This window comes from Elephantulus edwardii, unplaced genomic scaffold (genome assembly GCF_000299155.1).
Source record: "Elephantulus edwardii isolate Elephantulus edwardi_28Jun2011 unplaced genomic scaffold, EleEdw1.0 scaffold00033, whole genome shotgun sequence".
Lineage (NCBI taxonomy): Eukaryota > Metazoa > Chordata > Mammalia > Macroscelidea > Macroscelididae > Elephantulus > Elephantulus edwardii.
In genome coordinates, this window is record NW_006399783.1 from 12,172,665 (window position 1) to 12,185,483 (window position 12,819).

Below are 12,819 nucleotides of genomic sequence, written 5' to 3' on the forward strand. Positions count from 1 at the left end.
AGGGTCAGTCCAGAAGATGAAGACCTTGGATGAAACAGACTGATACAGTGACCGTGGCAATGCAGTCAGATGTGTCAGAGACGGTAAGGTTGGCTCAGGGTAGGGCAGGGTTCAGGTCTGTTGTTCATAGGGTCACTATGAGTTGTGGTTGACTTGATGGCACCTAACAACAACAACCCCAATCATGCAAAATAGGAATTGTTACCCACCCTGAGTCCATTCTGTGGATGTGACAACAGCAAGGAAGAATGGAGCAATTTGCCCGAGGTTACACAGCACAAGGGCAGTGCAGGTAGGCCTGGAACCAACCCCCTGAGCTGGTCTGAACAGGAGACAGCCGTGTGTGGAGTCCCTGAGAGCTGGGTGCTTCGGGGAACCCAGCAGTGTGGTGGAGGGAAAGATTTCTGCACTGCAAAGTGAGGGCAGCAGGGCAGTACCTGAAGCTGCTGCAGCTCGTATGTATTGCTCTCACACTGGGCCGCCATGTCCCGCATCTGATTCTCATGTTTCTGCTGTTGCTGCAGTCGCTCCGCTTTTTGCCTCTTCTCCTCCTGCTGGGAGAACTGCAACAGAGAGAAGGTGGGTGCCTCAGAGTGGGCCTGGCTGGGGGCTGCGAGGGAGCTTGCTGGCTCTATCCAGTGTCCAGCAGCATCTAGACTATGTCCCGATTTTAAGCCCTCATCCTAAGCTAAGACCCAGCTCTGCCCTTGAGGAGCCTCTGGCTGATGGAGGCTGGGGTGTCAGAACCCTTAAAATCTGGCTTTTCTAGCCATTGTGTTAGCCCCTGTTTGTGGAGGGGGCTGGTCTCTAGCTACTTTAATTGCAGACATATGGTCTTGTAAATCATCAACAACTGTGGGGCCAATATAAGAGAGCTCTTTCCACTGTGAAAAAAGGTGGTGAAGGTGAAGGAGGAACTGTGAAGACACTATGAAAGATGGTAGTTTAGAGGGAGTAAAAAGACTGCTATGAAATAACGTGGCAAGGTGTGACCAGAGGAACCTTGGAGATGGAGTCACAGTTAGAGTTATGCTTGCTGGAGGATTGAAGGAAAAGTTGATTTGTAACTGCTTTGAAATTAAGTTTGCTGAATGATTGAGGAAACCAAAGGTTTTTATTTGTACTAATGAATTGAACCTAGACTTTTACTTGTTAACTAAGCAGCTGTTTGAACTAATTGAGGAACTGTGTCTTGCTATAAACCTGGCTTGGGATTGCTGGGCTAAACCTGGACTTACATTGTGTGATAGTCTTTTCCTTCCCCAATCCACAACCTATTTTCCTAATAAACCCACAACTGTGAATAAAGTCTGTGAGTCTTGCAATGAACATAAGACCCAATTATTGGCAAAAATAGGTGCAGGAGCATGTGGGATGGCTTGCCTGACCATGTAGTCATTTGTATGGTGCTACTGATATTATTGGTGGGGATAGTTCTCCTTTATGAAGCAGGTCAGACTCAGCCACCCTCATGTTGTTACCACAGCTATTTTTGCCCCAAGCAGATGGGGCACTGTGATGTGACGTGTGCTAGAACAGCTGAGCGTTCACCACCCGAGGTTCATGGGAGCCTCTAATTCCATGAATCTGGAGCCACACAGGGCAACCCATGAAAGAGGTCTTGGTGGGTGAGAGGAAGTGGTGTATCTGGACAGAAGAAACATGGCATGTTAAAGGGAATAGTGATAAGAAAGCTAGGGAGTTCAGAGTCACACCAAGCTCCCGTTTCACCCAGTGGATCCACGCAGGAGCCTTCGAATATGACTTGACTCCCTTCTAAGGTTCTGTGCTACCTGTTTTTTAAAAAATATTTATAGTGGTTAAACATATATAACAAAACATTTGCTACATCAACCATTTGTATTTATATAACTGCCTATGAAAAACCACTTGAGGGTCATCTATATGAGTCAGTTCAAACTCCACTGGCAGACACTACGCTCGTGGCCCCGCCCACCGTGCCCACAGGCCCCGCCCACCCACACTCGTCTGCCAGGCCCACCTGCTTGATCTTCTCACGCTGCTCAGAGGCGCTGCCCCCACCATTGATGTGAAGGCTCTTCTTGTACATGGCCATGCGCGTCTTGCCCTCGCTCCTCTGAATCTTGGGCAGTCGCGCCTTCTCCTGCTGCTGCCGCACCTTCAGCTGCTCCATCATGCGCTGGTTGTAGCGCTGCATCTGCTCCCGCTCCTGAAGAGGAAACACCCCAAGGGACTGAGGTCAGCTGCACTCTGTGTGGCCAGAGGCCAAAGCCTGCACTCAGCTCCACAGTCCAAGACCCTGTGGTCCAGCATGCTTACCTGGGCAAAGCCTCTTATTCAGCTGTTCTGTTAGACAGAAATCCCTGAGTGGCACAAAAGTTTAAGGACTCAGCTACTAACCACAATGTTGACGGTTTGAACCCACACAGTGGTGACTCAGAAGAAAGAAGCAGATACTCCTGAAAGGTCATAGCCTTGAAAACTCTATATATACACCTTAGGCTGCTAGAACCAGCAGTAACTTGGTGGGATTTTGGTGTACTATTAAGACATTTTCTGTCTCCCTTCAGCAATTATGATCAGTGAAATTTTGGATGTTTATATTCTAAATGCCTCTTCAAATAAGAAAACAGTATGCCACATTAGCTAATATCTCAAAGCAAAAATATGCACTAAGGGTACAATTCAGCTTTATTGGTGAAGGATATAAATTTGTATTTTGAAGCCTTGACACATATGAACTTTTTCCTTCACCTAATACCTATTTGTATTTCAAAACTCAGCACCTCCAGGCAGCCTCCTCTGACTTCCTAGCTGTGTTGGATACTCTTATTCTGAGCTGTCACAGTCCACTGCTGACTTCTATTTAGCTTAGGAATTACAATTATTCACATTTAGGTGTTCAGACTTGTGTTGCTGATCTCCATCCACTCTCTAGAGACTGAACCAAGACTGAGATGATTATCTTGGAAGTAGAGGGTGCTCTGAACACAGAGCGGGAGCCTTTATCTGGTCCGAGAAGTTGTAGGAAAGGCTTTCTGGTAGAGGTGGCATTTAAACTGGAACTAAAAAAGTATTCCAAGAAAAAGCATAGAAAAAGGAGAAATAAAGATAAAATGGGGGGTGGGGGGGAAGCAAAGAGGAAAAAGAATAAAAGACAGACACACCTATCTGGAGTTAGAGTTGGCAGAGGGGACCACTAAGCCAGCTGTCTTCTGGCTGGTCTCTTGCTCCTGAATGTCCCCATCAGACGTGAGGAGTCCGGAACCAGGCCAAACCCATGTGTGATCTTTCTGGTTGGACCAGAGAAATGACAAGGCTTTGCCTGACAGCTGGGAGGAGAACCAGTCTTGATGCAAGGTTGGGCACAGGCCTCCAGCCAGGCCAGCCATGCATGTCTGCACCACCAGACTAGGCGCCTCCTTCTTTCGGAGGTGGGAGGACCATCAACTGAAGTCCTTCCCAGGGGCCTTTGCTGAGACCTCTGATCACTGATTCATCATGTCCCTGATCCTAGCCCATCCCTCAGGTTTTTAAAAAGCCAGGACCCTTTTATTTGGGACTCCTTAGCTGTGAGATGAGGTTCCCTCTGTGCTGCAGAAACCTGGAACACTTGGAGGCATCAAGCAGCTCTCTTTTTACTTGTAACTTGCCCTTTGCCAGAAGTGAATTAAGGGCTTGACTGTTACTTTGTTTGGCTGATTGTCCCCACAGATCACCTTGACACAAGCTTAGCAGGTGGGATATTCATGGAAGAATTTCCCAGGGCCTCACTGGTCCCTCTTGGGGATACAGACAGTCTCTAAGACCCCTCCTCCTAATGCACGTCTTTGGTGGTAGACATTACTACCAGTTCCAGACGCCTCACCTTCTCGTGCTTGCGCAGAAGTTCATGCCGCTGCAGGAAGTACTGGTCTTTGAGCTGCTGCTTTACCAACTGGTGCCTCTCCTGCAGGTGGTGTTCCTCCATCTCCCACAGGGCTGCCTCCCGATCTGCAGAGACATACCATCGTGAGGCGCTGAGGAGGGAGAGCCCAGAAGCCCTCTCCTCCACCAGACTGCCTCACTCTACAGTGTGGAGGAATCACCTGGCACTTGATATCTCATTTATACTATATGCTGATCTGACCCGGTGCTTCCACAAACTTCCTTCAAACCCATGGCAACTCCCAGCAGTGTGGAAGAGCAGAGAGCATTACAGTCAGAAGCCAGAGAAACCTGTAACTGAGGTTGGAACACAGCATCAAGGTTGGTCTTTCAAAAACCTACTGCTAGCAAACTGCTGACCTTCCAGAGAGTTTTCAGAGGTGGTAAATAGCACAGGAGATTACCCACCTTTCTGTCTCAGAGCTGTTGGTGGATTCACACTGTCAGCAAGGTGCCTTCCTTAGAATTAGCCAGCAACTCCCTACCATTAAGCCCTCAGATTCGCCTGTATTTTAGGCTGGGTAAACAGCCTCTCCAGGCCTCTGCTTATAATTTTGCCAACCACACCATAGAGCACAGAATGTCCTTGGGAGGTATTTTTAAGTACATTTTGTTCTGCACTTTTGACTTTTCCAGTGGGGCAATTGAGGATGGCTGAGGAAGATGGGATGGTCTCTTGCCACTATCTACTCTTCTGAAAAGGGGGAGAGGGTAATCTTTATTCCCTGCATGTCCCCTATATGCACTGAGGAGACAATGAGATCTGGTGTTCCATCCCTGTTAACTGATCTCACTGCCCTGAATGCGGGGGGGGGGGGGTGTTCCATCCCTGTTAACTGATCTCACTGCCCTGAATGCGGGGGGGGGGGGGGGGGGGGGGGGGGGGGGGGGGGGGGCGCGCGCGCTGGTGTCAGTCTAAGACCCTCATACTCTGCATGGTACACATCCAATCTTGCTTGGCTTGTGACAAATACTCAGTGCATTTTAGTCTTATTGTTTGAAAACTAGTATTCACAATACAGCATCAGAGTACGGATTTTGTCTTCTAAACAAGATCAGTTACCAGGGTGGTTCTTAAGGACATTAGAGGATAACAAGATAGAAATGAAGGTTTTCTGAAATATTTGTGCTCTATCTTTTGAGAACTCCATTTTGCTGGTTGACATCAAATGAGAGGTTCTGCTAAGCCACACTGACTATCCAAGCATTGGATGAGAAACTGGAAGAATAAAGAGTGTAGCTTTGAAGTGAGACATGCATTTAAGGTTTAGCTCTACCTCTCCTTAACTATGTAACCTTGAACAAAAAATATGCATTCTCCAAACTTCAGTTGTCTACAAAACGGATATAATAACAAGACCCGCCTCATGGGGTTAAGATGAGGATTCAATAAAATTAACCTGTGAGAACTGGCTGGCACATGGACCAGCAGAACTTCTATTCAGTAACATAGTGGTTAAGATGCAGCTCTTCACAATCTCTGCCTGATTACCCATAAACCCAGCTCACTAATTTATAATTCTCACTCATTCTACTTCTCTTCTTCCCCCTCCCCGTTCTGTACTATATTTACTAAGATTTCTGTAATAATGTTAAGAAGTATTGGTGAGAGCTCTGGTGCCTAGTGGCAAGAAGCTTCACTGCAATCCCAGAGGTGTGTATTTTAAGGAGGGGCAATCTCCTCCTGTCCCAGTCAGTTCTGATTTGATGGTATACACATAAAAAATATTAAAATTAAAAAATTTTAAAAAAGAAGTATTGGTGAGAAGGGCTTTGGTAGTTAGTTCACTGGCAGAATTCTCGCCTGCTGTGTGGGAGACCCAGGTTCTGTGCCTGGCCAGTGTACCCCATGTGCAGCCACCATCTGTAGTGGATGCTTGCATGTTGCTATGAGGCTGAACAGGCTTCAGCAGAGCTTCTTGGCTAAGACAAGACAAGCAGAAAAGGTCTGCAAATCCGCTGCCCAAAATCAGCAAATGGAAACTCTACTATTCAATTGCAACTGATGGAGGGATGGCGCAGGGCTGAGCAGCATTTGGTTTCTTTGTGCATGATGTCATCATGAGTCAAACAGCTACTGACAACAAGTTGTTGTTGTTAAGTGCTGTTGAGTCATAGACGACTCAGAGCGACCCTATGAATGAAAGACTTGAACACTTGTATAACTTTCATCGTTTCTTCATGTCCATAGGGTTTCCGGAGGCAAGCTATTTTGGAAGTGGATTCCACTCCTGCTTCCAAGCTTGTTTTAATCGGGAAGCTCCACCAAACACTGTCCACCATGGGTGGCCATTCTTGCATTTGATACATCAGTGACAGCATCACAGCGGCCATGAGCTACCTCTGTATAGCAAGTGGACAGACCAGTGCTATACCACTTAGAAGAATGTTTGACCACAAGTATTAGGGATCAGTGGTATACCCTTCCCTCATCCCTGGAGTTGTTTTACCGCTGACATAGCACCATTTTGATGGAAGGGACCTAGCAGTTCTTTCGTGCTCACCCACTTCCAAAGGTTGGGGTGGTCACTCATGGTGATTCTGAGTTGAGGGTGCCCCCCTCTCCAAGCACCCACCTCGAAGGAGCTCCTGCTTCCTGTTGAGGCACTCGCGCTCCTTGTCACAGATCTCCCGCCTGTTCTCCGTGGTGATTCTCTTCATTGCCTGCTCCAGGTCTTCCTTCTGCTTGGCTAGAAAGTCCTGGTCCTGAGGGCAACGGTAGGGGCAGACTTTTACCCAGAGCTGCCTATCACTTCTCAGCAATTACTCTTGTTACAGAGGAAAAGGCACTGTGATCAGTTAGGAAAACTTGGGAAATAAATAAAGAAAATATAGGAATGGGAAACTTGAAACTTAAGAGACGGAGCAATAATTGCTAATAGGGGTCTTACTTGGATCCTGATTAAAACAATCAGTTGTGGGAAAAACAAAAACAAAAAAAAAACAACAAACCACCCCCATTTGTGAGGTAACTGGAAGCTTGAATCCTTACCTGAGTACAAAGAATTAAGCTATTATGGTTAACTTGTTCAGTTCTTAGCTGTAGGTATGCTACTGAGGTGTAGGTTATGGAAAATATTTACAGGTAAAATTATATGATGTCTGAGCAATGAATGGATGGAAATCCAAAATCTCTGTAAATGCTCATTAAAATTATTTAAAAAATTAAATTATGTCTAATGTTTGTTTTAAAATAATGAGGTGAGATGTGGGAGGGAGTTGATAATTACTAAGATTGGGTGTTGTGCTTATGGAGTTTATTATATTATTTTCCACACTAGAAAGTAAAAACATTACAATTAAAAAAATAAGAAACATAATAATGAAAGAAAATCCCTACTAATCCCATAACCCTCATTTTAACTGACTTCCAGTCTGGGCTCTATCTCTACACTATTATAACTCACCTCTTCCATTAGCACCCATAGGGTTTTTAAAGCCTGTTATATAGGAAGTAGAAGGCCCATGATGTTGGGAAGGGTGGAGCTTTGGTGAAGGAGAGAAAGACCCTCAACCAGATGCACTGACAAGGTGACTGCTGCAATGGGCTCTTATATGTCAGGAAGTGTGAGGATGGCGCAGGATAGAACAGGGTTCAGATCTTTTGTTCACAGGGTCACTATGAGTCATACTCGACGGCACCTTACTACAGCAACAATCCCACAATCCTTAGGCAAGCAGCCATTTGTCATGTTCATGTATATAAGTACATGTGTATCTACTTGCTATTGTTTCACAATAATTATTAAAAGGCCTTTCCAAGCAACCATCCCTGGTACATATGGTCTTTATGCTCCGGGATCAATATAGGAAGAGGATGAATAAGCATTAGGAGGAGAAAATAGAAAGTGTGGGCAATTGCCTCCATGAACAGCTGCCTCCTTTGACATGAGAAAAGAAGAACTGGATGGTATCCTGCTACCATTACCATTATAGGAGAAATCTGATCAAAGTGAGGGGGAAATGTAGAAAATAATTACAAATTGTCATGGACTCTAGACTCTCTGGAGCCATACAATCTCCAAAATTAGTGCCCTGAAGACAGTCTTTGAACCTTAAGCCAAAAATATTTTCTGCAGTGTTCTTTTGAGGTTCCTCCCCCCCTCAAGGTGGAAGTAAAGGCAATTTTACTAGAAAAGACACATCTGAGAGAGAAAGAGATGTGTTATTCTCCAAAGGTAAAGAAGTGGAAAAAGACTTTAACTGTTCTTTAAATAAAATGATGTTATTATTGTTGTTAGGTGCCACTGAGTTGAGTATGACTTATGGTGAGCTATGAACAATATATCCAGACCCTGTTCTATCCTGTGCTATTTTCATCATCTTTGACATACCTGAGATCATTGCTGCAGTCACTGTGTCAATCCTATCTTGCTGAGGTTCTTTCCCTCCTCTGCTGACCCTCCAATTTCCAAGCATGATGTCCCTCTCCAAGGAATAACCTCTCCTAGTAAAATGCCCAAAGGATGTGAAGCAAAACTTTATTATCTTTGGCTCCAAGGAGCACTCTGGTTGTACTTTTCCCAAGACATATCTGTTAGTTCTTTTGGCAGGCCATGGAAAAATTATCTTCTCCAACACCACAATTCAAAGGCATCAGTTCTTCTATTGTCCTTGTTCATTGTTCAGTTCTCAGAGGCATAGCAAGTGATTGAAAAGATCATGGCCTGAATCAGGCACACCTTAGTCTTCAAACTAACATTATTGTTCCTCAGTACTTTGGAGAAGTCCCTGATTGTGGATTTGCCCAAAGCAATACATCTCCTGATTTCCTGACTGCTGGTACAAAGGATGTTGATTGTGGATCCAAGTAAGATAAAATTGTTGGAAATTTCAATCTTTGCTCCATCTATCATGATGTTACTTATTGGTCTAGTGTAAGGATTTTTGTCTTCTTGCTGCTGAGATGCAATTCATATTGCATATCTTTGATCTTCTGCAGCAAGCATTCCAAATTCTCTTCACTTTCAACAAGCAACGTTGTGTCAACTGTGTAAGGTTGTTGGTGAGGCTTCTTGTAATCCTGATGACACATTTTTCTCAAATGACTGTCTCAGTATACAGACTGAACATGTATGGAGAAAGGACACAATCTTGATATACACCATTTTTTTTTTTAGTTTTTTAAAAAAATAAATGTTTATATTTTTTATTTTTTAAACCATTCAGTGTTCCTTTGCTGTATTTTGACAATAGCTTGTTTGTCCAGATATCAGTTTGGGGTTTTTCTTTTTTTCTTTGGTTTTTAAAAAAATTATTTTAACGAGGGGGAGGGTTGGGCAGGGAGAAAAGTGCAACAATGAATGAATGGAAATTAAAAATCTCTGTAAATGTTTATTAAAAATTAATAAAATTTAAAAAAATTAATTTTAATGAAAGTTTACAGAGACTTTGGATTTCCATTCATTCACTGTTGCAAACTTTCCTCCCTGCCCACCCCTCTCCCTAGTTCACTTTTCTCTTTGAAAAGTAAAAATATTCTTTCATTGTTATACAACTTCACTTCACCTACCCCCTGCCCCCAATCCACTCAACTATGCAGCTTTCATTCTGAACTCTTGTAATGACAATAATACCTAATCATATATTCCTCCTAAACAGTTCTCTCCCTCATCTATTTCAATGCAATATACATTATTTATCATCTCTTAGTTTCCCCCCAACTCCAATGTCAGTGGCACTATGCAGTACTTGTCCTTTTGTGACAGATATTTCACTCAGCATAATGTCCTCCAGGGTCACCATTTTGCATAATATTTCATGAGTTCCTTGTTTTTCAATGCAGCAGTTGTGTGAATATACCACAGCTTCTCTATCTATTCATTTGCTGATGGGCACAGATAATCAGTTTTGTTGTTGTTGTGGTTGTTATGTGTTGTGCCTGCGACTCATAGCGACCCTATGTACAACAGTCCTAAACTCTGCTCTATCCTGTGCCAATCTTATTGTCTCTGACACACCTACCCCCATTACCCCAGTCACTGAATCAATCCATCTCATTGAGGGTCTTCAGGAGCATAATTAATTGTTTCTGGATTCTCATTCTTCTTATAATCCAGTGAAATGCCTTTGCATAGTCAATAAAACACAACAGACATGCTTCTGGTATTCTCTACTGTCAGCCAGGATCCATCTGACATCAGCAATGATACCACTGGTGCTGTGGCCTCTTTTAAAACCAGCTTGATGTGATCCACACAGTCAAATGCCTTTGGATAGTTAATGAAACACAGATAGACAGTCCTCTGGTACGCTTTACTTTCTACCAAGATCCATCTGACATTGGCATTAACGTCTCTAATGCCATGACCTCATCTAAACCCAGCCTATATTTCTGGTAGTTCTCTGTTAATGTACTGTTCCAGTTGTTTCTGCATAATCTTCAGCAGAATTTTGCTTGCATGTGATATTAGTGATATTATTTGGTAATTTCCACACTCTGTTGGGTCACCTTTTCTTTGTTTTTATTTTATTTTATTAATTTTAGTGAACATTTACAGAGATTTTAGATTTCCATTTATTCATTGTTGCACTTGATATCTTTGCTTTTTTATCAATTTTATTTTATGTGTGTGTGTGTGTGTGTGTGTGTGTGTGTGTGTGTGTGTGTGTTGTGTGTACCATCAAATCAGATCTGACTAGTACAGGTGGAGATTATTCCTCCTTCTCCAGCAGAGCATCTGGTGGATTCGAACCACACACCTCTGGGATTGTAGTACACCTTCTTGCCACTAGGCCACTAGAGCTCGCCAGGTCACCTTTTCTTAGAACGGGAATAAGTATGGATCTCGTCCAGGTAGTTATCCTCCAGGAACCAGTGTAAAACTTTTATTTAAAAAAAAAAAAAATAATGGGGTGAGGGAAATTGGAACAATCTGTTCTGGAAAACAATTTATTCAAATTTTGTAAATAAACTAGTATCTTTTAAAAAAATGAGAAATCATCTCAGCTTAGCAATAACAGCAAAGTTCTATAAGACAACAAACAATGAAAGTTGGTGAGGGTTTTGAGAAATTGAAACTCTTATACACTGCTGGTGGGAATATCAAATGGTGCATTTACTATGGAAAGCAGTTTGCCAGTTTCTTAGAAATTGGGAAAAGAAATATAATTTGATCCAGTAGTACCACTGCTTGGTTCATATCCCAAAGAAATAAGAGCTATGACATGAAGAGATTTATGTACACTCAGACACATAGATGCATCTAGAGAACATTATGCTAAGTGAAAGAAAAGTCACAAAAAGACAAATATTGTATAAGACCACTTTAATAAAAAGCTAAGGAAAGGTTTACACATAGAATCATTCTTGGATGATAACAAAGGATGAAGAAAGATGGACAGAGAATAAAAAGCAGTACATACTAAGATCAGCAATGTGTAAAAATGAAGATCAGTGCAATATCACTACTAAATAAAGGAAAGACCCAGAGAAGCACAGAAGGGTCAGTAGAAATCAGAATTATAGGAAGGAAAGGAGAAAAAAATTTGACTGTGTTAAGAGTATTGAAATTACTGTTATACACTCAGATTTGGGGGAATCTAAGATGGGATAAATAATGTATAATGCATTGAAACAGACGAGGGAGAGTACTGTTTAGGAGGAATATATTATTGGTATTATTGTCATGACAAGAGTCCAGAATGAAAGCTGCATAGTGGAGTGGACTTGGGGGGAGGGGATTGTGTAACAATGAAAAAAAATTTTTTTTTTTTACTTTTCAAAGAGAAAAGTTAATTGGGGGAGGGGCAGGGAGGAAAGTGTGTAACAACGAATGAATGGAAATTTAAAAAATTAAATTAAATTTAAAAAAAATAGAAAACACAACAAAAAAGTAAATTACTCTTATAGAACAAAATGTGCATAAATGACAGAAAAAATTATTTTGTTTTGTAGACTTTCACACCAAACACAATAAAAAATAAAAATAGTGATAGGTTGATTCTGGCTTCTATTTTAGGTAGTGCTGTGTTCACATTCTGGTAGCTAAATGTTTGTGAACTGCTGTGACATTGTCTTCAGGACTGGTCTCCAGGAGCAGAAAAACTCTAGCATATGCATATTTTTGAGGTACTTGACACATAACCAGATCACCTTTCTTAAAGGCCACATTATCTGCCCTCTCCACAGAGGTGTGGGCCTATGTCCCAACCCTCACTACCCCTGCATTCTTTCTCTAGTCACACCATCAAGGGCCAAGGGTGGAATGATGGTGTCCTAGACAGAAGTCTGGAGTCAGAGTGAATTTGAGTCTTGGCTCGCCGCTGTTAACTCTGCAGTATCACCTCCCTAAACCTTGGTTTTCTATTTGATAAATAGAAAAAACAACAGTAATTAACCCTGTTAATCATGAATGTGGAATCTGATGACACAGAGAAATTGTGTCATTGTAAATGTGGCCTGGCTGGTCCTATAGACTCTAATAATGTTTCAAATCATTAAGATGTAGGGGACACAGAAAAGGCAAAGATCTAGAGGGAAGGAAAAAAAATAAAGAGAGGAATAAAAGAGGGGGTGGCCTGAAGACAAGGATGCAAAGAAGGCTGGTGAGGCTGGGGCAGCGGACCCAAATGAGTGTGCACAGGAGAGGCCAGAGGGCAGGGCCTCAGAGGAGAGGAGGCTGATCTCATTTGTGGACAAATGTGAGGCATGTGGGGTTGCCAGCAGTCACAAGTAATCCAGTGGCTACAGGTTTGGTTGGTTCTGGTACTGAATGGTCAGATATGGAATCTGTCCTGATTACACCTGTTGGTGTAAGAGAGGGACCAAACGGGGGAGCAAGAGAGGGCAGGAGGACTGGCTGGAAGGTGACTGCAGCCGTTCGGGCAAAGATGCTGACAATTGCTGTGGGTCACAGAGGTGTTGACAAGGTGATGATGGATCAAGAGATGAAAAAAGTCTGAGGTTTT

General features: G+C 42.9%; 1 protein-coding gene across 1 annotated transcript in view; it reads right to left on the reverse strand.

Annotated features, from left to right (window-relative positions):
* Positions 1-12,819, reverse strand: part of STK10 (serine/threonine kinase 10) — a 173,091-nt gene that overhangs the window by 11,522 nt on the left and 148,750 nt on the right. Inside the window, exons 14-17 of the mRNA XM_006884349.1 lie at positions 6,486-6,615; positions 3,851-3,975; positions 2,003-2,191; positions 438-563 (exon numbers count right to left, since the gene is read on the reverse strand). Of these exons, the coding sequence (XP_006884411.1) occupies positions 438-563; positions 2,003-2,191; positions 3,851-3,975; positions 6,486-6,615 (570 nt within the window). The remainder of the gene's footprint in view (positions 1-437; positions 564-2,002; positions 2,192-3,850; positions 3,976-6,485; positions 6,616-12,819) is intronic.